Here is a 23,691-nt window from a genome sequence, read left to right on the forward strand (position 1 = left end):
AATCACCAGCTTAAATTTGTTGCAGAACTCAGTTAGTCTTCCCCCTCTAGCAATCCTACTACCACTCTCATATTTTCCCGTGATCATTTTTTTTACTCGTTCTCCTACAATTTTAGATTTTCATCTCTCTTTACATACTGAATTACCCGCCCTTATATACTTTCTCTAGATCTTCCTCTTCTGCTTGGGATGTCGTCGGATTGTCAGATTTGGTTTGCTGTTGATTCTGATGAGAACTACCCTATCACTGAACTGTTGACAGTAGCTCACTTTTTGCCCTGCCTTCCTATTCATAAAGAATCATTTTCCCATTGTACCATTTTCTGCTGCTGTTGATACTATTCGTCTGACCAAAAACAGTTGGTTTCTTTCCATTTCACTTCACCGACGGTCATCTTAACTAGATTGAGCCTTAGCACTTCCATTTTCAGATTTTCTAGCTTTTCTACCACGATCAAACTTCTGACATTCTACGCCCCAATTCTTGGAAGTTACCCCTTCGTTTGTAAATCAGTATTTTTCTCGTGGTCAGCAACACTTTGGCAGTGCCCTCAAGGAGATCCGAAAGGGGGACTAGTCTGAATCTTTTATCAACTATTTTTCCGTTACAGGCCACATGTCCTGTGGATAACAGTCTGTGTCTTTAAGGCAGTAAGGTTGGCGTCTGCGTACTTTTAGGAGCAGTTTCCCACCCCAAGGGCATGAGAGATCCCTAAACCTCTGTTCGTTCCTCCGCTCTCGAATCTTGAACCCAGCACTTTTTTTGATTATTAGTGAAACATTCTACCCCTAGATCGCGGGTCTTAGCCGTCACACATATCACAGACTTCAGTGCCGCCGCTTGCTAGGAGATAGGGGGAGAGAGACAAAGAGAGAGAGAGAGAGAGAGAGAGAGAGAGAGAGAGAGAGAGAGAGAGAGAGAGAAGGGGTAGGGGGGAAGGAGAGAGGGGGGAGGGGTGGAGGAGAGGGAGAGAGAGAGAAAGCCACGGGCGGCAGTTACGTCCTCACGTCGCAAAAAACGGTTCAAATGGCTCTGAGCACTATGGGACTTAACATCTGTGGTCATCGGTCCCTAGAACTACTTAAACCTAACTAACCTAAGGACATCACACACACCCATGCCCGAGGCAGGATTCGAACCTGCGACCGCAGCGGTCGCGCGGTTCCGGACTAAAGCGCCTAGAACCGCATGGCCACACCGGCCGGCCTCACGTCGCAGGCGTCCTGATAACACAGAGCCCAGGTGGCTCTGCTGAGAGAGTGAGATGACACAAGTCAAATTGCTAATATTATGTTGCATGAAGCACAAGCAGAGGCAATGGGAAGGAGAAAAAACAAAAAGCACACTGAAGATAAAATTTATTATAATTTTTTTCCATACAGTATTTTTACAGAAGACGTTTTTCATATAGGTGCGAAATGTGGGTGCTGCAATTTTGGCTATGTGGTTTTGGCTACTTCTGAAGGTACTGAACTACCCACATATGGCTACTTTGCAGATCACCATCCGAAAGACAGACATAGTTCATCGCAGATAGGAGACTATTTTAGTATTTTTGGCAGGGTAACGAATAAAGAAACATACACTACTGTACAACATATTTATTAATTTTTAAATGTATATTTACACACGGAAAACAACTCTTCCTTTATGTTTGTTTGTCGTGGGTTTGTTATCATCCACTTTAATTTTTAACTTGCAATCTAGTTCTACAGAAGAATCATATAATTCGTTTTACGACTAGTAATTGGAGAAGAGCAAAGGAGTCATATTCTTGAATTCTATATCTATCTAATTTTTTCTCTGCAGACTAACTCTTTTATGGATTTAATGACTAGAACCATTCCAGTCACCTGAATAGTTCTGAATACTTCTGAGACTTCCAACTGATTCAGTAACTGTTGGGGAGAGAATTATTCTCAGTTTCTTATCTTGTGTGAAACTTGTAACCTGATACACAGTTCAGTCAACAAAAATCTGCCCAATGAAAAAAAATTCTGCTTGATCTGCAGGAATGCTGCTTCATCAGCAAAAATTCCGGCTGTGTAACGATCCTTGATAACTGCAACTGACCAGTGATCCGTGTTAGTGAAAAGTAAAAATACGAGTATATCTTCCTCCAAAATGCTAATATGTCTTAGTTTGTGGTTATTGTTGGAGAGGGTGGACAATCTTGTTATTGGTACTGCTAACGTAAATTACACCGAAAGTCGTATGCTCCTTAGCAGTAAGAGTTTCAATGCGCGTGTGCCCATTACGGGACATTTTTTGTGACAACATTATGGTGGTCAAATTTTGTGATAAGATCGACTGCCAGGAACGGTTAGAGAAGTGACAGTCTGTAATGTTAAAGAAGAAAATGTGTGATTTGTTTAACAGTTACCTGCTTGAGAAATTCACCAAGTTCATCTCTGCGAAATGTGCCGTCACGCCAGACTTACCATTTCTCCTACATGAGAGCAGCAATGTGACATCAGGAGGAATATTGGAAAACATAGGCAAGAAAGCACTTGAAACCGTTTGGAGGGAATATAAAAATTCTGTAGATATACCATATGATGTAGAATAATGATATGGCGTCAAGGCAAAGTTACCAGTTCTCCTTCTTGGGAACAATACTGTGACAACAAGACGTATACTGGAAAGAATTGGAAACTATTACAAGGAAATATAAAAATCTTGTGGGTGTACCATATAAAATAGAACTGACTGGCGCTAAAATGGTTGTAATAATGGGTTTGGTACCCGGGATATTGCAGCACCGTTATGTAAAGGACTGTTACCTTATGTTCCTGGATATAACACTAGATTTTGCAGGGCAAAATGAAGATGTGCAACTGCGAGCCTTCAGACCATGGTTTCTGTGTGCGAGGAGACTACCAAGGAAACAGCAATGTGATTTTGAACAACGATAAAATAGTTGGAAAAGGCTATTTAGCGTGGATGAACTCCAATTGTAAAGACATATGGTACATTTAGTGTACAAAATGTTTATTAATTTTTGTATTTTCTGCTATTATGATGACTTACGTGTGTCTTTTGGATGGTGATCTTGCAAAGTAGCCACAAGTGGATAGTTTGGCGACCACATGAAGTAGCCAAAATTAGATCGCAGAAAGCACAGCAACCCACACTTCGTGCCTATATGAATGTATGAATGTGTGAGTAACGAATCGATTTCATTGGAAGATGGCGTGCCGCCAGTCGAAGAGTTTAAATGTTTATTAACAGGTTAAACAGTCACAGAGGAAAATTACCAAAGAGCTTGCAGTCCATGGAGTGGATTCAGGTGTGAAACACTTGAAGAATATTCCGATTCATTTTTGAAAACTGACGTGCTACTCGTTGCTGATGCGTCCGAAAGTGGCGAAATCCTAAGATTTGTGAACAGGATCCTGCACATTACATTATTCCATATGGCTTGGTGTGAGATACTCCAATGAAAAGTAATAAAGATTATAACCAACATCAAACAGCTCCAGTTTGTTGAAAGAGGCATTAGAGGTGGAATTGGTCATTGTTCTTACACACATATAGTTGCTACAACAGATTCATGACCGATTGTGATGACAAACTTGACCTACACTGCAGCATATATCTTCATGCGGATAGCCTATAGAGCTGTATGATGTTGCAAATTTTCCTCCAGAGAGTATTTTCCCCCCAGAGAGTATGTGATTGAAAATGTACCAGATAGTTACAACATAAGTGTGTTTTAGAAATAGATCTTTAATACTACAGGAGTACCCACAATTAACTATCATGTTTGCCTTACATTCAGGAAAAATGTCAGCTTCATCCAATAGTAAGAAACCAAAAAAATTACCTCCGATTTTATACGACAAGAAAAAGTATGTTATTTACTACCAGCAAACTGAAACTATGTTTGCAACATGAACTGGATGAAAAAATCATCGCATTTCATCATTTATGGAAGGTCCCTGCATGAAGTGATGTATTCCTCCAAAATTCCTGAGTGGAAGCAATAATTTAGGGAATAACCTTTTCATAGTGATGAAAAATTGTATTTTGGAAAAACCACGCAAAATTTGTGAAAGATTTGCGATATCCATTACCAAATGCAAAATTATGATTGATTTGATTTTAAATAATATAAACATGTGGGGCAGCTGCATTAATGGTTGCACCATATTTTTAAACCTTAGTACTTTGTAACTTTGCTATTGAACATCAGCTCTCTTGTAGCTTTTGATAAAAGGAATGGCTGTTTCGAACGTTTCGAAAACCGTACTAATCGAGTTACACTATTGATCCAAATTAATTATCTGCCAAATCATGTGAAACCATGCTACACCTACACTGACAGCTTAAGGTACCACATTGAAACTCCGAATATCTATGAGCATAGCAGTGATGGGCATCCAAACTCCGATACCTCAGAATTCCCTGCAAAAAACACATGCAGCATTCCACTGGTTTAATGGAAGACGAACTTAATGGTGAACATATTACAAAATTTGTTCAGCTATGACAAAACAGTGTGCTCTCGAGGTTGAGTCAGGGCGCATACAGCGCAAGATGCATAAAACAGTCTTCTGTAAACAGGGTTAACCTTAAGCGGTAATGTGTATTGGATTTGGATGTAAAACCTACAGTGAAATTTGTAACTAAGTCAAAGAAACATGTTGCTTCTACAATTAAACAACACAAACTGGGGCTATCTGAACAGGACGGTAAACTTCCTGGCAGATTAAAACTGTGTGCCGGACCGAGACTCGAACTCGGGACCTTTGCCTTTCGCGGACAAGTACTCTACCAACTTTTTTTTTTTAAAATTGATCGGCTCTCTCTCTTTTTTTTAATTTAAATCTCATTTTGTTCGTTTTCGTTCGTTGTATCTGCTCTCGGCGGACGTCGAAAGACACCCGTTTCAGTTCGTTGTTGATCCATTAACTCAGTTTTTTTTTTATTACAGAGGGCAGCTAACCCTGTGACCGAACACGCTGAGCTACCGTGCCGGCAATTCAACTGAGCTACCCAAGCACGACTCACGCCCGTCCTCACAGCTTTAATTCCGCCAGTACCTCGACTCCTACCTTTCATTCTAGGACGATAAACTTGTAATAAGTCTTGGTAAGATAGATACAGTGACTTGTGGCCATTACCACACGAAAAGTGATTATCAATTTCACTGTAAGTAAAGTAAATACCTGAAAATAATGTAATTACCTGAAGAACGTGACGTGTAAGTGACGTAAATCTACATACTTATGTCCTCATTACCTTGTTGGAAATTTAGTGGTCCATCGTAATTGCTCAGACGGTAAAAACACTGCATGAAATCTTTTACAATAAATTTTATGATTTTGTTCATATCTGTAATTCAACCGCTTCAGACCATTTCAAAAGATATCAAGAGGCAGTCGTCAGCTGCACAAGCAAACTCTGTATAGCTTAAATGTACAGCATTTGATTCTATAGCTTCTCTGTAAAATCATTTACGGTGACCTACTTCACGTCCAACTCTCTTTGTATCTGATTACACATTCGGAGCTGGTTTGCTCACAGCTTTTAAAGCTATTTTATTTTATTGTTTCTATCCAGCGTGTGCTAACGGGTTTTGGGTAACATAGATTTTTTACTTTCTGACAATGTCCTCTTGTTATAGCCACGACCTGCTACTTAATGTTAATGTGTAATCGCACGTTGACTTGTTAAAACGCCTACAGGGCTTATTAGCTCCCACACACTAGGTTTTAGTTAGCACCTAGGTAAGCTATAGGCACAGTTGCACAAATAAAGTCAACATGGAAACACGCGCTGGGGCCCCTCACACGCCTTCCGGTGAGCGGCGTCCACTCGCTGCTACCGAAGCCCGGTTGCAGCTCACAAACTCGTGTTCCCCGCTGACGCGCGTCCAGCGGCCGGCCTCGTCTCCAGGATACTGAACAGTTCCACAGGTTGCCACTGTTCCAGTGGCCTAAGGCGCCATCATAAACTAATAACAAATTCTGAACAGTTTACCTTCCTTCGTTCATCTTCCTGTACGTAGTAATGATGTTATTTTTATATGTCTGTTTGCTTAACACTTGGTCTTTTGTTAACCATTTTATATGGTTTTATAAGGTTCATTGCATAATTGCACTTCAACTGTTGCAGAATGTATTACAGCGTATATGTACACTAGCGCTGCCACATTGTATATAGGTGTGGTCAATGCCATTCTTGTCTTCAGTATGTTGTTTGATTTTCGTCTCACTGTAGTGGAATACCACCGCAAGGACGGAGGTGTGCTAGTGTAGTCCGTGCGGTTGTGCAGAGCCTCTGTGCCGGGCTGTCGTAGTGGTTAGTGCATCTGCCTGGAGAGCAGAGGACCCAGGTTTGAATCCTGGCCTCGATTCAAATTTTCATTCTTCGCTCCAGTCTGCATATAAACATCATAGGTGCTTGAGGCTCCAGAAAATCCATTTTAGTAATCATACCTTAATTATTCAGTATGGGCCCCTGACTGCAGCTGCATGTGGCAATACACAGGGTGGTCCATTGATCGTGACCGGGCCTAATATCTCACGAAATAAGCATCAAACGAAAAAACTACAAAGAACGACACTCGTCTAGCTTGAAGGGGGAAACCAGACGGCGCTATGGTCAGCCCGCTAGATGGCGCTGCCATAGGTCAAACGGATATTAACTGCGTTTTTTTAAAATAGGAACCCCCATTTTTTATTACATATTCGTGTAGTACGTAAATAAATATGAATGTTTTAGTTGGACCACTTTTTTCGCTTTGTGATAGATGGCGCTGTAATAGTCACAAACATATGGCTCACAATTTTAGACGAACAGTTGGTAACAGGTAGGTTTTTTAATCTAAAATGCAGAACGTAGGTACGTTTGAACATTTTATTTCGGTTGTTCTAATGTGATGCACGTACATTTGCGAATTTATCATTTCTGAGAACGCACGCTGTTACAGCGTGGTTACCTGTAAATACCACATTAATGCAATAAATGCTCAAAATGATGTCCGTCAACCTCAATGCATTTGGCAATAGGTGTAACGACATTCCTCTCAACAGCGAGTAGTTCGCCTTCCGTAATGTTCGCACATTCATTGACAATGCGCTGACATATGTTGTCAGACGTTGTCGGTGGATCACGACAGCAAATATCCATCTTTCCCCACAGAAAGAAATCCGGGGCGTCAGATCCGGTGAACGTGCGGACCATGGTATGGTGCTTCGACGACCAATCTACCTGTCATGAAATATGCTATTCAATACCGCTTCAACCGCACGCGAGCTATGTGCCGGACATCCATTATGTTGGAAGTATATCGCCATTCTGTCATGCAGTGAAACATTTTGTAGTGACATCGGTAGAACAATACGTAGGAAATCAGCATACATTGCACCATTTAGACTGCCATCGATAAAATGGGGGCCAGTTACTCTTCCTCCCATAATGATGTTCCACTTGTCTCAGCCATCGTGGATTTTCCGCTGCCCAATAGTGCATATTATGCCGGTTTACGTTACCGCTGTTGATGAATGACACTTCGTCGCTAAACAGAACGAGTGCAAAAAATCGATGTTGATGTAGCATTCTCAACATCGACGTTTTTGAGATTCCCGATTCTCGCGCCATTTGTCTGCTACTGATGTGAGGATTAGCCGCGACAGCAGCTACAGCATCTACTTTGGCATCATCTTTTGTTGCAGGTCGTGGTTGACGTTTCACATGTGGCTGAACACTTCCTGTTTCCTTAAATATCGTAACTATCCGGCGAACGGTAAGGACACTTGGATGATATCGTACAGCAGCATACATAGCACACGCCCGTTGGGCATTTTGATCACAATAGCCATACGTCAACACGATATCGACCTTTTCCGCAATTGGTAAATGGTCCATTTTAACACGGGTAATGTATTACGAAGCAGATACCGTCCGTAGTGGCGGAATGTTACTTGATGCCACGTATTTATAAGTTTGTGACTATTACAGCGCCATCTGTCACAAATCGAAAAAAGTTGTTCAACTAAAACATTCATATTTATTTACGGACTGCACAAATATGTAATAAAAATAGGGGGGTCCCATTAAAAAAACGCAGTTGATAGCCATTTGACCTATGGTAAACCATCTAGCGGGCCAACCATAGCGCCATCTGGTTTCCCCCTTCAAACTAGACGAGTTTCGTTCTTTGTAGTTATTTCGTTTGATGCTTATTTCGTGAGATATTGGGCCTGGTCACTATCAATGGATCACGCTGAATACATTATATTAAAAATGTTGATCGATATTTGGACGTGAGTGAAGTCATTGGCTGCCGTTTTAAGCGAGTGTGTCCCCTTGTATGGGAGCTACAGCGTTGGATGCGAAGGCGTACTGAGTAGTAAACATGCCAGTGGGCGCAACCCCCAACAAGGCTTCTCGCCCCCGTGGATGCCCACAGCAGATGCCAGCATATCTGCTGCTGTATAGCTGCAGTGATACCTGGAAGATCATTAATGCGTTGAAGAGGCTTACAGCCATCTCAGGTGACTGTGCGACGGAAGAATAAGCAGATCAGTGACGAGTAGAATTTTGAGCCCTCTTCACGTACGTCCACTTCTTTGTAACTGTTCGGTATCCCTTTTTCTGTGCACCTTTTCTGTGCATCCGAAACGCCATTATTAATATATTCTGTACCACCTTTCGGGGGTGGTCCAGTTATCCGCCATTGGCTGATGAAGTTACTTCCTTCCACTTGGTGACTCTCATCAATCTGCGAAGTGCGTTCGATTTCGCCTGTAAGTCTAAGGAATAGCCAGTATTGTTTCCCTTGGTTCCCAGGCGTACATATTCTTGTAAAAACTTTGTGCTAGTCCAGCATTGCCGTAGGCAACGAAACACTGCTTAGAGCCTATAGCAGACTAAGCAGCGGGCTGGGGCGTTAATTTTTCATCATGCGTTTCGCAGTACCGCACAGTAACCAGTGTCACGACTATAATGAGAATGGAAAGACGTCGATGCCCTTGTGGAAGTCTATTTTATTGCCACCTGGTGGAAATATTTACAGCTATTTTGCTGAAGGTATTACAGAATTAAAAGATTTATTAGCTTGCGATAGTCTAACATGCTCGAGACAAATAGATAAGTAGTAGACTTTCGGTTATAATGTAAGAACCTAAGTGCGAATGACAAATTTTCCAATATTTTCTACTTCAACTAAAAAATTATTGAAATATGAGAAAGCTCTTATGACTTATCAAAAATCGTTCTTATGAAAATATTTTGAAACGTCAACTGTCAATATATACTATTTATGTATGAAAGTGTCATTTGAACCAAATGGAACACCGTTTGTCAAATTAAATACATTTACTCACTACATCAGAAAACTAAGGTGGGACATTTAAGAAAAAAATATTATATATTTACTGTCAAGAAAATCATGCTGCTCTCAAATAACAGGCCATTTTTAACAATTTTCTGAATGACCAACAACAGCGAGGGTGAAATTAAAAAAAAAAAAAAAAAGTTGTCAATGTGTGAACAGGACTCTTGCGCTGAAGGTTGCGCACAAATTTAAGTATGTATACAGACAGTTCATCTATTCTTGAAATCGAGGCTCTCCACAATTTTTGCCGGTCATCGACGTTAATAGTGTCAAGTCGTCGCTCCCAGGGATTCAAAGTCTTTCGTGAATGTTTCCATTTTAAGCTTAAAGTCGGATAACAAACGACACATTTTTTTTCGTATAATATAATCACAAATTAGCAATTTCGGATTTTTTCTCTTTACTTGTACTGCCAAATTTCGTGATTCTAGTCCAACGGGAAGTACCCTACAGATTTTGATGAATGGGGTTGCGAGTATCGACATATGTGACATAAATGGCCATATCTTTTGATTACATTGCCTTAGAAGCTAACATTTATTATACCGCCATGGAGCCATAGGCGATGTTACATTTTATTTCAACATCGTACGTCTACCCAATCCTGAGAAAAATGGTTTTTAACAGTCGGACAGACAGACAAATGAACAAAAAAGTGATCATATCAGGGTTCCCTTTTTACAGACTGGGATACGGGACAATAAAAAAGTGAGAATTCTTTCCAAACGCTAATTAAATAAGTCAGAATTTAATGTTCGGAGTGTAATGATCATGTTCATACGTTTTGAAGTAAATATTTGCAATAATTTGATAACACACACAGGTTAAGTCGTTAGAAAGGGCAGCATTTTGCTTTATTAAGCAGGAGACACGTAAGTTCGGTTCTAACGACATAGGGCAAAATAGTGTTATTGCGAAGTGTATCGTGCGTCTTTGTTTTGAGTTACTCATATGCTTCATTGTTTAAATATTTACTCCATGACTCTTAGCGTGCTCATTATTATTCAAAGTTACTCGTTTATAACTGGTAAGTGTTGGTTGCCCGTAATTAATTTTCGTAGCCTTTTGTGTTTGATCAACCTGGATACCGCTGAAGTTATATATGTTTTTCCGAGGTATTATTTGGACCGTTGATTGTTCGCACTTGAAGTGGTGATTTCTCAGGTGAAGTTAGCAGCTAATTTATTAATAGTACGTAATTTCTTCCCTCGCCCGAACACACACACACACACACACACACACACACACACACACACACACACACACATATATATATATATATATATATATATATATATATATATATATATATATATATATATATATATACCTCGGCTATAAACAGTGATAAGAGACAGTCGATGAGAAACAGAGGAATTGCTTTTATTTATTCGTATTAGTCAGTGGTTACACAATGAACCGAGAAATACCAGCCATATCTATAATTTCAGATTCTCACTAACGGAAACTGCGTACATGTAAACAGTGATGAGTGCCGAAAACATGGTTGCCAGTATTAGTTACGCATGTGGTGTTCATGCCAAGAACATACTTTTCAGTGGTGATGTATAGGAATTCGTGGATGACTCTGAATATGGCCCTGACGCAAATGCGCTACAGAAGTTGGTGCTAATCAGGTAAACTGCAAATAATTATTCAAGTAAATAACAATGCTGTGTTCCTTATTATAGTTTAAGTGAATTTAGGTGGCAGTGTGATGGCAAAAATGTTAAGGACCACCCTTTAAACTGGCGGCAGTAAAATTAGTTTTATATTGTGCTGAATCATATATTTTTTGAGGTTTGTACCCGCAATTACTGAAAAAACTGGTAATACAGATCTTAGTATCATAAACTGAAATAATATGCACACTTTAAATTTGTATTTTTGCGAAGTTTCAGATTAATACTTCGTAAACGCGCCCACCGAATAAACAGTGGTAAGTTAGTGCTAACCCAGGCACTCAGTGCACAGGTAAACAGTATAAAGTACCCACTGATGTATTTTTAAGAAGAAATTTTGGACAGAATTTATGATTTTAAAAATTTCGTTACTCTAGGAAAATTTGAAAATAGTGACTTACCTGAATAAAAAAATTACAATAGATGTACTTGAAATACCTTATTGACGAGATTTTATTGTAACTTCTCTGCGCAGTTCCTCAAAACAACCGACTTGTTCCACTGTATGCAGCCAAGGTCTTTGTAAAGGATGGGAATCAATGGGTTTAAGAGACCATAGTGACCAAGACAAGGAGGCATTGTTGTTCAAACAACTCGAAGTCACGACAATGTGCGCATGGAAGCTCGAGTTAGAAAAAATGTTGCTATAGTTAGTACTTATTTAATGTTAGAAATCAATGAATAACTGTACGGTGGAACGTTTTGAAACAAAATTCGCATTAACGGAGGAGAAAATGTTGGTTGAAATCTTTGGGTTAATTTGAGTAGTAGTTGCATTCTTGAGATATGGAATACATGTTTAACAACTGGTTTGAATGATTCGTAGAAGGGATGGTAAACACTTACCGGTGAAGCTTCGGAATTAGTTATGCTTTTGTAATCTGTGTGGTAAAATATATTACTATAGTGGTAAAATACAACTTGGAAAGTAGAAAAATTTTGTTAGTATTTTGAAACCACATTATTTACATACTATGTACAAATGCTGATAGCGTATTAGTTTCGTCTCTCAGTCTTAAGACTACGAGTTATAGGTACATTACATTACACGATGTATTTATTTAAGAACTATTCGAGAGTAAAACATTGAACTTTGGCAGGTGAAATTGATCTGTGAAATTCTTCCGTCAGCCTATCACGTGCCCGAAGAATGTTGGCCAAGCGCTGAATACCCTAAGGCCATTGGACAAGACCCTGCCACCAGTCGTCGCCGCACTCTCTATTGAATCGGCGATGGGGTCAACATTACCCTTGACGAGATTTTCGACGGCCGACGAAAAGCGATCCCTCTCAGCGTTGATGGTGTTCGGGATGACGGAGATCAGGGCAGCGAGTGGGTTGTTGGCAAGTTGGTTGTTTGCAAGTGGGTTGTTGGCACTGTTACTACTGCCGGTGAGTCCGCTGATGATGGCGGAAGCTAACAAGTTGTTGGCGTATTCACGAGGAATTATTATAGCTGTAGGGTCTGTCGCTCCCGAGGAGTCGGCGTTTGATGCTGAGTTGGACACGTTTCCAGGGGACGAAGAGGCAGAGCCGCTATTCGCCTTCTGGTTGTCAGTGGTTCCGCTCTGCGGCCGAGGAGCAGCCTGAGGAAGCAAAGAAAATTTCTCAGCACTATATTATATTGGCCACATTTCAATTGTTAGCATTTTAATTTCTTAATGTTTTATTTTATAAAACTGTATTTTCGTTTACTCGAGTAACCGTCTTTGTAGTAGAGGTCGTTCATATTTGATAGTGCAACACACTCTACCGGAAGATAGCCAATTCGAATTCCTGGTAGACTGTCGGAACGACAGAGTCAGCAACAAAAAAGTCAAAACAACCTTCAGTGAAATTAAAAGCAAGGGTGGTAACATTAAGAGTGCAATGCAGAGGACAGAGCGGCTAGGTGGAAAGGCTACATTAAGGAATTCCACGAGGGAGAAGATTTGCCCGATGTGACTGAAGAAGAGGCAGATGTCGATAGGGAAGAGATAGGGGAACCAGTATTGGAATGGAATTTATAAGTTCTCTGGAAGACCTAACGTCAAATATGGAAGAAGGGATAGATAACATTCCATCAAAATTTCTAAAATCATTTGGGGAAGTGTCAACAAAACGACTGCTCATGTTGCTGTGTAAAATTGTATGAGTTTGTCGATATACGATCCGACTTTCGCAAAAGAATCATCCACACAATTCCGAAGACTGCAAAGAACTGACAAGTGCAAGAATTACCGCACAATCAGCTCAACAACTCATGCATCGAAGTTTGTGACGAAGATAATATACAAGAGAATGGAAAAGAAAATTGAGGATCTATTAGATGACGATCACTTTGACTTTATGAAATGTAAAGGCACCAGAGAGGCAGTTCTGACGGTGCAGTTGATAACAGAAGCAAGACTGAAGAAAAATAAAGACACGCTCATGAGAGCTGTCGAATTGGAAAAAGCGTTCGACGATGTAACATCGTGCAAGATGTTCGTAATTCTTAGGAGACTAGGGAGTAAGCTGTAGGGTGAGACGAGTAATATACGACATATACAAGAGCGAAAAAGGAAGACCAGAATCGAAGTGTTCGGATTAAAAAGGTTGTAATTGACAGGGATAGTCTTTCGCCCCTACTGTTCGATCTAGTGATCGAAGAAGCAATGATGGAAATAAAAGAAAGGTCCAAGAGTGGAAATAAAACTGTAGGTGAAAGGGTTTCAATGATACGATTCGCTAATGACATTGCCATCCTCGGTGAAAGGGAAGAAGCATTACAGGATCTGCTGAATGGAATGAACACTCTAATGGGTACAGAATATGGATTGGGAGTAAATCGAAGAAAGACGAAAGTAATGAGAGGTGGCGTATATGAGAACAGCGAGAAACTCAACATCAGCATTGATGGTCGCGAAGCAGGTGAAGGCAAGGAATTCTGTCACCTAGGCAGCAAAATAACCAATGACAGACGGAGCAAGGAGGACATCAGAAGCAGACTAGCACTGCCAAAAAGGGCATTCCTGGCCGTTCTGAGAATGTACGTTTGGAGCACAGCAGGTTGAATGGTACAGAAATGTGGACTGTTACAAAACTGGAACAGAAGGGAATCGCAGAATTTCAGATGTGGTGCTACAGAAGAATGTTAAAAATTTGTTGGACTGGTAAGGTAAGGAGTGAGGAGGGGAAGGTCTGCGCAGAATCATGGAGGAAAGCAATATATGGCGAACACTGAGAAGAAGAAGAAGGGAGAAGATGATAGGATATCTGTTAGGACATCAGGGATAATTTCAGTGATAACAGAGGATTGCAGAGGGTAACAATTGTAGAGAAAACCAGAGGTTGGAACACATCCAGCCAATAATTGAGGACGTTGGTGGCAAGTGCTACTCTGAGAAGACGAGGTTGGTACAGGAAAGGAATTCCTGGGGGGGGGGGCATCAAACCAGAAAAAAGTACTATCCATGCACTGCATAATCCTAATTTAAAAGCTTCTTTCTCCATTTATTAGTTACGTTGCAGCACTTTTCACTATTTTCACGATTTTCACAGGAGAGATGTCACATGTGTGTCTCAACATGTTCACGCACACACATAAAATTGGCTAGGTGCGAGTAGGACTGCACACTGAAGCTCAATTATGTATACAGACATTTCATCCATTCCAGAAATAGAGGCTCTGAACGATTTTTGCGTGCTATCGACATTAATACTACACTACTGGCCACGAAAATTGCTACACCAAGAAGAAATGCAGATGATAAACGGGTATTCATTAAACAAATATATTATACTAGAACTGACAAGTGATTACATTTTCACACAATTTGGGTGCGTAGATCCTGAGATATCAGTACCCAGAACAACCACCTCTGGCCGTAATAACGGCCTTGATACACCAGGGCATTTAGTCAAACAGAGCTTGGATGGCGTGAACAGGTAAAGCTGCCCATGCAGCTTCAAAGCGATACCACAGTTCACCAAGAGTAGCGACCGGCGTTTTGTGACGAGTCAGTTGCTCGGCCACCATTGACCAGACGTTTTCAATTGGTGAGAGATCTGGAGAATGTGCTGGCCAGGGCAGCAGTCGAACATTTTCTGTATCCAGAAAGGCCTGTACACGACCTGCAACATGCGGTCGTGTATTATGCTGCTGAAATGTAGGGTTTCGCAGGTATCGAATGAAGGGTAGAGCCACGGCTCGTAACACATCTGAAATGTAACGTCCACTGTTCAAAGTGCCGTCAATGCGAACAAGAGGTGACAGAGACGTGTAACCAATGGCACCCCATACCATCACGCCAAGTGATACGGCAGTATGGTGATGACGAATACACGCTTCCAATGTGCGTTCACCGCGATGTCGCCAAACTCGGATGCGACCATCATGATGCTGTAAACAGAACCTGGATTCATCCGAAAAAATGACGTTTTGCCATTCGCGCACCCAGGTTCGTCGTTGAGTACACCATCGCAGGCGCTCCTGTCTGTGATGCAGCGTCAAGGGTGACTGCAGCCATGGTCTCAGAGCTGATAGGCCCTGCTGCTGCAAACGTCATCGAACTGTTCGTACAGATGGTTGTTGTCTTGCAAACGTCCCTATCTGTTGACTCTGGGATCGAGACGTGGCTGCACTATCCTTTACAGCCATGCGGATAAGATGCCTGTCATCTCGACTGCTAGTGATACGAGGCCGTTGGGATCCAGCACGGCGTTCCGTATTACCCTCCTGAACCCACCTATTCCATATTCTGCTAACAGTCATTGGATCTCGACCAACGCGAGCAGAAATGTTGCGATACGATAAACCGCAATCGCAATAGGCTACCATTCCGACCTTTATCAAAGTCGGAAACGGGATGGTACGCATTTCTCCTCCTTTCACGAGGCATAACAACAGTTTCACCAGGCAACGCCGATAAACTGCTGTTTGTGTCTGAGAAATCGGTTGGAAACTTTCCTCATGTCAGCACGTTGTAGGTGTCGCCACCGGCGCCAACCTTGTGTGAATGGTCTGAAAAGCTAATCATTTGCAAATCACAGCATCTTCTTCCTGTCGGTTAAGTTTCGCGTTTTTATCAAGTCATCTTCGTGGTGTAGCAGTTTTAATGACCAGTAGTGTAAAAAGTTATCGGTCCCAGGGATTCCAAGACTTCCGGGAATGTTTTAATTTCAAGTCTGAAGTCGAATAACAAATGTCAAAGGACATATTTTTTCGTGTAACATAATTACGGATTAAAAAGTTCCTTTTCTTCTTTTTCTTTAATAGTACTCCGAAACCTTTTTTCTTGCCAAATTTCGTGATTCTACGACACGGGGAAGCAGCTACAGATTTTAATGGGTGAGTTTTCGAGTGTAGAAATTTATGACATAAATTGTCACAACTTTTGGCTGCATTGTTTATTGTATCGAAAAGAAAGCATAGACCTAAGATAGTGTCATAACTTTCAACTTTATACGTCTACCCGTTGCCGGTAAAAAGAGGTCTTAACAGCCGGATGGGCAGACGGACGGACGGCGTGATATGAAAAACATATTTAGTGAGATATAATTACAAATTCAGAACTTTCGGATTTTTTCCTCTGGGTGTAGTATGAAATACTGCTTCTTGGTAAATTTCATGACTATGTCAACCCTTTAGGTTCTGATGACTGAGTTTGGGAATACAAAATATGTGACGTAAACTGCCGTATCTTTTGATTGCATTGACTTAGAAGCTTCACTTTTTCCATCACAAAGGGACCGTAGACCTTAATATGTGACGCAAATTTCAACTTCATGCGACTACCCGTTCCTGAGAAAATGAGACACATAGACAGGACAACAAAGTGATACTATAAGGGTTCCGTTTTTACCGGCTGACGCACGGAACTCTAGAAAAGAGCTCACCTCAAACTAAGGTGTTAAGCTGTATTGTAAAAAATGAGAACGATCATTTGTAAAGAAACGATCAGAAACATATTATCATAGAGCACTAAAACGTTGAGTCGATGACATCAGCGTTTTATTTACTGAGTCATTTGTGTACTGTTACGAGCTTCATGCTGTGTTAGTGGACATCGTGAACATGCGAGGGCGGTGACAATTAGCACAATTTGTGTAATTAACTTGTAACTGATTGAATTTCAGCAACGTCATACCATTTATTCAGGCTGTGGGAGGTAGGATAGATCCTCCGAAAAAAATTTAAAAGCTCAGGTTCCTCGCCTCACAAACCAAATTATTTGTAAGCTACATTTGTTGATGTGATACAATGCCCTATGTTTCCACACTGGAAAAAAAGACACACTTGCCAAGAATGCTGCTTTATAAAACCATTCAATTTTCGAGCAATGGTTAAGTTAGCAAAATCTATCAGCTCTGTCCTGTTGAATGATAAACCTTGTCATGTCCCTTCGACTGTCTCATTCATCGTACTTTTATCATCAAGATTTATTTACAAACGTGAAATGTCCTGACGGTGTTAGACGGCTCTCCAGGAATGTCATAGTCTGACGCAAAGATTTCTTTCCCTGTCCTAAGGTCCGCCACATAAACTCTCTACATCGCCTAGACAACCGCTTCAGAAGAGCATCCACTGCACGGCGACCAGCGACAAATTAGGACTAATGCTGTATGTAGAACGTCAGCGAGAACCACCAAGGTTTGCTGGAAGCTGGGAAACAAGTAAGTGCGCCATTCACTAGACTTCCTCATACACCTTGTCACTTACCCCTCGATGGTGCAGCAAAAAATGGAACGGGAGAATAAATGGGATTAGTTAACCATGGCGGAAGTTTTTACCTTGGAGTTTGTAACAGTCGTTTGTGAATTTAGCAATAACTACTGGAATGTGTGAATCAGTGACACACAGCACTGACTTCATGCATCATGAGGAACAATAGCTTGCAGTTCCCGTATACATCTAGAATACAAGCCACTGCAGAATAATTTCAGAAGGATATCCGGACTGTTCTGTTACCTTTTTTACAACGCCATAGGTATACGTTTTTCCAGAAACATTTTCCATGAACATACTCGTCGCAGTGCCCAAAGTCATTTTCAAGAAGTCTGACCAGTACTATCACCAGGTATGTCCACCACCATGTCTGCGATAATAGAGTCCTTGTCTGGTTTGGTCTATGGAACACTATTTTTGAAACATTCTCTCTCAAGATTACATTCGTCATGAAACACGACTGAAAGTCTGCACTCCAGCTACAGTGTGCTGTACTAGCTAATGGAGTTGTTGTCCAAAATAACTTATACGTATGTTTTTTATCTGATTACTATCATATGCTGTATACAAGCTGTATGAATTTAAAAGTAAAATTCGTTCCTTTCCCACTATACTGTCTCACAACTACTGAAATAAGTCTAGCTCAAATATAATCAATTTTGCTATTGTTCATCATTTTCTTCAATGTCGACTGTGTTCAGCTTCCTGCACTGAAGATGGAATTCAGCAAGGAGAAGAAAATGATTTGGAAGTGGCTAAGTTTTGGGCAAAAGTAATATAGTCGCAACTGTGTGCAATATGTTCACATATCAGCCAAAACATTACGACCACTGCCCACCGCGATTTTAAATGGTGCCTGGTGACGTTTTGGGTACGTGACGCGGTAACAGATGTATGCAAGCGGAGCAAACACGGTTGGGGGGTCTCCCTAGTGAAGCTATTATTATTATTATTATTATTATTATTATGCAGAGCCTGTGAACGAATATCTCGAAAACAGCGAAGCCAGTCGAATGTCCACGTGCTACTATCGTGAGAATCTACGGAAAGAGGTAGGAGCATAGTGAAACTACCACTAGACGCTAAATTGTTGGACGTCCACGGCTATTAACAGAATATGGGGTTCAGAGACTTGTCTGCTCTGTAAAGTGGGATAGATGGTGATCTGTCATGTATGCCAAAAAGAGTACAATGCTGGTGCACACACAAGTATTGCCGAGCTCGTCGTTCGTCGTGCATTGTTGAACGTGGAACTCCGCAGCCAACCAGCTCTGCGTGCTCACGTGTTGACCCAACGACATCTTCAATTACGATTTCAGTTGGCACGAGACCATCAGGTTCCCAACGTTGATCAGTGGAAAAGGCCAGCTCTTAGGTTGAATCACATTTTTGCTACACTACTTTGATGGTCGTCTCCGCAAATGCCATCATCGAGGTGAACGGTATTGGGTATTAACTTCTGATGTCATTAGTCCCCTAGAACTTAGAACCACTTGAACCTAACTAACCTAAGGACATCACACACATCCATGCCCGAGGCAGGATTCGAACCTGCGACCGTAGCGGTCGCACAGTTCCAGACTTTAGCGCCTAGAACCGGATGGCGATGTCATCTTTCAGCAGTAGACCTATAACTGTCCAAGTCTCGAAGCCAGAACCGTGCTACAACGGTTTGAGAAGTATTATAGTGAACTCATGTTGATGTCTCGACGACCAAATTCGCCTGATGTAAGTCCTACGAAACCCATTTGTGTCGCTATCTGGCGATATCAGCACGTACGCAAATCAGCGGTCCGTTATTTACGCAAATTTGGCTGGATTGAAGAGTTTTTAGCAAACAGAACGCAGCATGTTATTCTCAATGGAGAGACGTCTACAGACGTTAAAGTAACCTCTGGCATGCCACAGGGTAGTGTTATAGGTCCATTGCTTTCCACAATATATATAAATGACCTAGCATATAGTGTCGGAAGTTCCATGCGGCTTTTCGCGGATGACGCTGTAGGATACAGAGAAGTTGCAGCATTAGAAAATTGCAGCAAAATGCAGGAAGATCTGCAGCGGATAGACACTTGGTTCAGGGAGTGACAACTGACCCTTAACATAGACAAATGTGATGTATTGCGAATACATTGAAAGAAAGATCCTTTATTGTATAATTATATGATAGCGGAACAAACATTGGTAGCAGTTACTTCTGTAAAATATCTGGGAGTATGCGTACGGAACGATTTGAAGTGGAATGATCAAATAAAAATTGTTGGTAAGGAGGGTGCCAGGTTGAGATTCATTGGGAGAGTCCCTAGAAAATGAAGTCCGTAAACAAAGGAGGTGGCTTACAAAACACTCGTTCGACCTATACGTGAGTATTGCTCATCACTGTGGGATCTGTACCAGGTCGGGTTGACAGAGGAGATAGAGAAGATCCAAAGAAGAGCGGCGCGTTTCGTCACAGGGTTATTTGATAAGCGTGATAGCGTTACGGAGATGTTTAGCAAACTCAAGTGGCAGACTCTGCGAGAGAGGTGCTCTGTATCGCGGTGTAGCTTGCTGTCCAGGTTTCGAGAGGGTGCGTCTCTGGATGAGGTATCGAATATATTGCTTACACCTACTTATAACTCCCGAGCAGATCACGAATGTAAAATAAGAGATTCGAGTGCGCACGGAGGCTTTCCGGCAGTCGTTCTTCCCGCGAACCATACGCGACTGGAACAGGAAAGGGATCTGGCACGTGAAGTGCCCTCCGCCACACACCGTTGGGTGGCTTGCGGAGTATAAATGTAGATGTAGATGAAATTTCATGATCTATGTGTAGGCATCTAATGCCACACACCACCACAAATCTACCAACAATAGCCGGATACCTGATAAGCAGAATCAGTGACGTATTTCGTTCCAAAGTCGAACAAACAAGCTATTAAGCCGGTAGTCAAAATGTTTTCGTTCATCAGTGTACGTTTCTGATAGAATTACAAATCAATGTTAGTTAACACAACTCAGTAGTTGTGTTTGTCCTGCGATATTTATTGATCTGCATCTTTTACTTTCTATTTTTTTTTTTTTGCTTTTTTTTTTAGATTCACCTGAACGGAATGTTGTTATTCAACTTGGCCAAGTCTCGATGTCATCCTAAGACACCATGAAGCACCGTGCACTGCTACAGTTCTAGTAGGGGTTATATTTCAAGGCTGTGTACAAAAGGAATCATAAAAAGATTAAGATGCGGAAAAGCTATCCCAGCCTGAAGATTTGAACACCAGTGTGCTGCACCAGGCATGGACGTATTTGGTATGGTAGGCCAGTGCCTTCCTACGATCTTCAATTTGACAGTTTAAGATGGACTCTAAACCGCGGAGGAAACGAGCGTTTTTGACACGGGCGAAATCGGAACAAGAAGTTGTGACAGAAAAAAACAAGCGTTACAAACTCTTCTTCGAAGATTATACCTTTGCTACCAGAAGCCTGATGGGATAAGAATTAAAAGCAACCTCACACATATCCCGTAAAACATAGGAACACAGTTATTTGGTCTACATCAGATCGTCCAGCGTCCTTACCTGTGAAATAGCAATGAGAGTGGCGATGAACAACGTTACAAAGCGTGCCATGGTTTTCATATGGCTCGCACTTGTCTATAGAGGGACTGCGTCTTCCTTAGCTGCTGGCTGTCTTCTTTATATCCAGTTCACGGACACGATCGTGTGGCTCCAGGTGCATGTATTGTTACCATGATAAAGGGAACAGACGCGCAATGTTGACGTACTTGGCGCTCTGTTGTTTGATCAGCAGCCTGCAGCGTCCTTTTCGCTTGATTGCACAGTGCGTGGGGCGCTGTTTTAGGAGCAGTAACTCTCCATTATCCAGGTCGGTTGAAAGCAACGCTTCGGCTCAATCCACACAACAAAATACCGAGTACAGGAGGGTGTACTCGAGTGTGGGCGTGTAGTGCAACCAACACCAAGACAGTTGCACTTTCTCTCCTGCCGCTCAGTTTACACGTAATCATGTGTTATATGTATTCTATGAACATTAAATTCGATATTTAGGAACATTATTGTCAATGTCATTTGTGTGTTTCTCAAACTGAAACTGTGTGTTTGAATGGATTGTTTTGTATCTGTTTCATGTCGTAGGAGAATGCAGTAACACGACGACGGCAACATTTTTGGCGCTAAGCAGAGGACTGTCTGCTATTGTTCATCTGGCTAAAGCCATCGTGCGGTGGAAGATCTTGTCGGCTTGTGTTAGCGGCCTTTCATTTACATAAAACAAATTATTTCAGGATACGTAGCAAAACTTTGACTGTCAGTGTTGTTCAAATAGAGTGAAAAATTGTTTAATTATCCACAAAGATTTCTTAACTGAATTTTAAGTGCATCTGATCTCCTCAGGAGAAGACTGCTCTTTTTCATGATTGAGTTTTGTTGAGAATGCTAGAATTACTGAAGTTTGAAGTGCGTCATACATCGATTTTAATGGACAATAGCAGAGATAATCGGGATCATAGTCTAATATTTTTATTACCCAAACAGATAGCAGCGCTCTAAGCGGCCGACAGGCAACACTTCTGAATACGATATCGGATGAGTGTGAATACTAACGTTGATATTGATTTGTAACGTAGATTATACAATGGGGAGTGTATGTAGTGCCATAAAATCGACAATAACTAAAAAGGACACCATATTTGTCATGCTTTAATTTCCGAAGGAGGTACGAAACGGTGTGTTACAGGTCATTTTATTTACGAGTCTGCCGTAACGTACAGATATTTCTGAACAATATTGTTTCCTTTAATAACAAGAAAATGCTAGTAAACACCAGAAGACCTGAATTTTTACAGAAAGACGTCGTATAACTACCCAATACAGCAGAATTTTGCTCGCTGCACTTTCATTCAAAATGGTTCAAATGGCTCTGAGCACTATGGGACTTAACATCTGAGGTCATCAGTCCCCTGGACTTAGAACTACTTAAACCTAGCCGGCTGAAGTGGCCGTGCGGTTCTAGGCGCTGTGGTCTGGAACCACGAGCCCGCTACGGTCGCAGGTTCGAATCCTGCCTCGGGCATGGATGTGTGTGATGCGCTTAGGTTAGTTAGGTTTAACTAGTTCTAAGTTCTAGGGGACTAATGACCTCAGAAGTTGAGTCCCATAGTGCTCAGAGTTATTTTTTTGAACTTAAACCTAACTAACCTGAGGACAACACACACATCCATGCCCGAGGCAGGATGCGAACCTGCGACCGTAGTAACAGCGCGGCTCCGGACTGAAGCGCCTAGAACCGCTCGACCAGAACGGCCGGCGCACTTTCATTCTAATCAGTTGTTGTGGAACGTACGAAACCTATATGGAATCTAATACCTACATTATTTTACCAAGTAAGGCTCCACACCTGTAACTTGAGGGAAAACCACTCAGACATAATGATATAAATCGTCAAAAGCAATAAAACTGTCTCCCAACGCAGAAGAAACCAATTCCACAATTGTTCTTACACCTGAGCTACAAACGGAAAGAATCTTCAACACGTTCGCTTTTGAAGCAAAAATGTGTAATTTGTAGCTTGTAATTACATTCACAAATATATTCGTGTATTAGGAAGTCGAGTGAAGCATACTAACGGGCGAATCCTTAGACCCCATAAAACATTAAGTGTGAAGGAAAGTGCCTACGATAATGACAACAGATAATAAAATATATGCTTCTGATGCAGGAAATACATGTTTATATACTCTTCCTTTCAGCGGAGTAACCTGTAAATACCCAAATATTCGGAAGTATTTCCTTATTAATAAAACTAGTTTATGTCGCTGAATCAGTTTGATTTGGCTGTTTTTATGTGTATTTCACAATAATTCATGTTTCTTGGTATTTTACTATCGCTCGGAACGCAAAAATATATCAACTATTTCGTTAAGTAAGTATAAAATAATTATAAACAAAAACTTCCCTTGCGAAGCATGTGGCCGTCT

General features: G+C 41.3%; 1 protein-coding gene across 1 annotated transcript; it reads right to left on the bottom strand.

Moving 5' to 3' along the window:
• Nucleotides 1-11,950: 11,950 nt before the first annotated feature.
• On the bottom strand, nucleotides 11,951-21,412 carry LOC124612741. Its single transcript, XM_047141123.1, has 2 exons — nucleotides 21,275-21,412; nucleotides 11,951-12,615 (listed from the first exon to the last, which is right to left on the bottom strand). The coding sequence occupies exons 1-2, from the start codon at nucleotides 21,332-21,334 to the stop codon at nucleotides 12,157-12,159; spliced, it is 519 nt and encodes a 172-aa protein (XP_046997079.1). The 5' UTR covers nucleotides 21,335-21,412; the 3' UTR covers nucleotides 11,951-12,156.
• Between the last annotated feature and the right edge of the window lie 2,279 nt (nucleotides 21,413-23,691).

The sequence above is a fragment of the Schistocerca americana genome, chromosome 4 (genome assembly GCF_021461395.2).
Source record: "Schistocerca americana isolate TAMUIC-IGC-003095 chromosome 4, iqSchAmer2.1, whole genome shotgun sequence".
Lineage (NCBI taxonomy): Eukaryota > Metazoa > Arthropoda > Insecta > Orthoptera > Acrididae > Schistocerca > Schistocerca americana.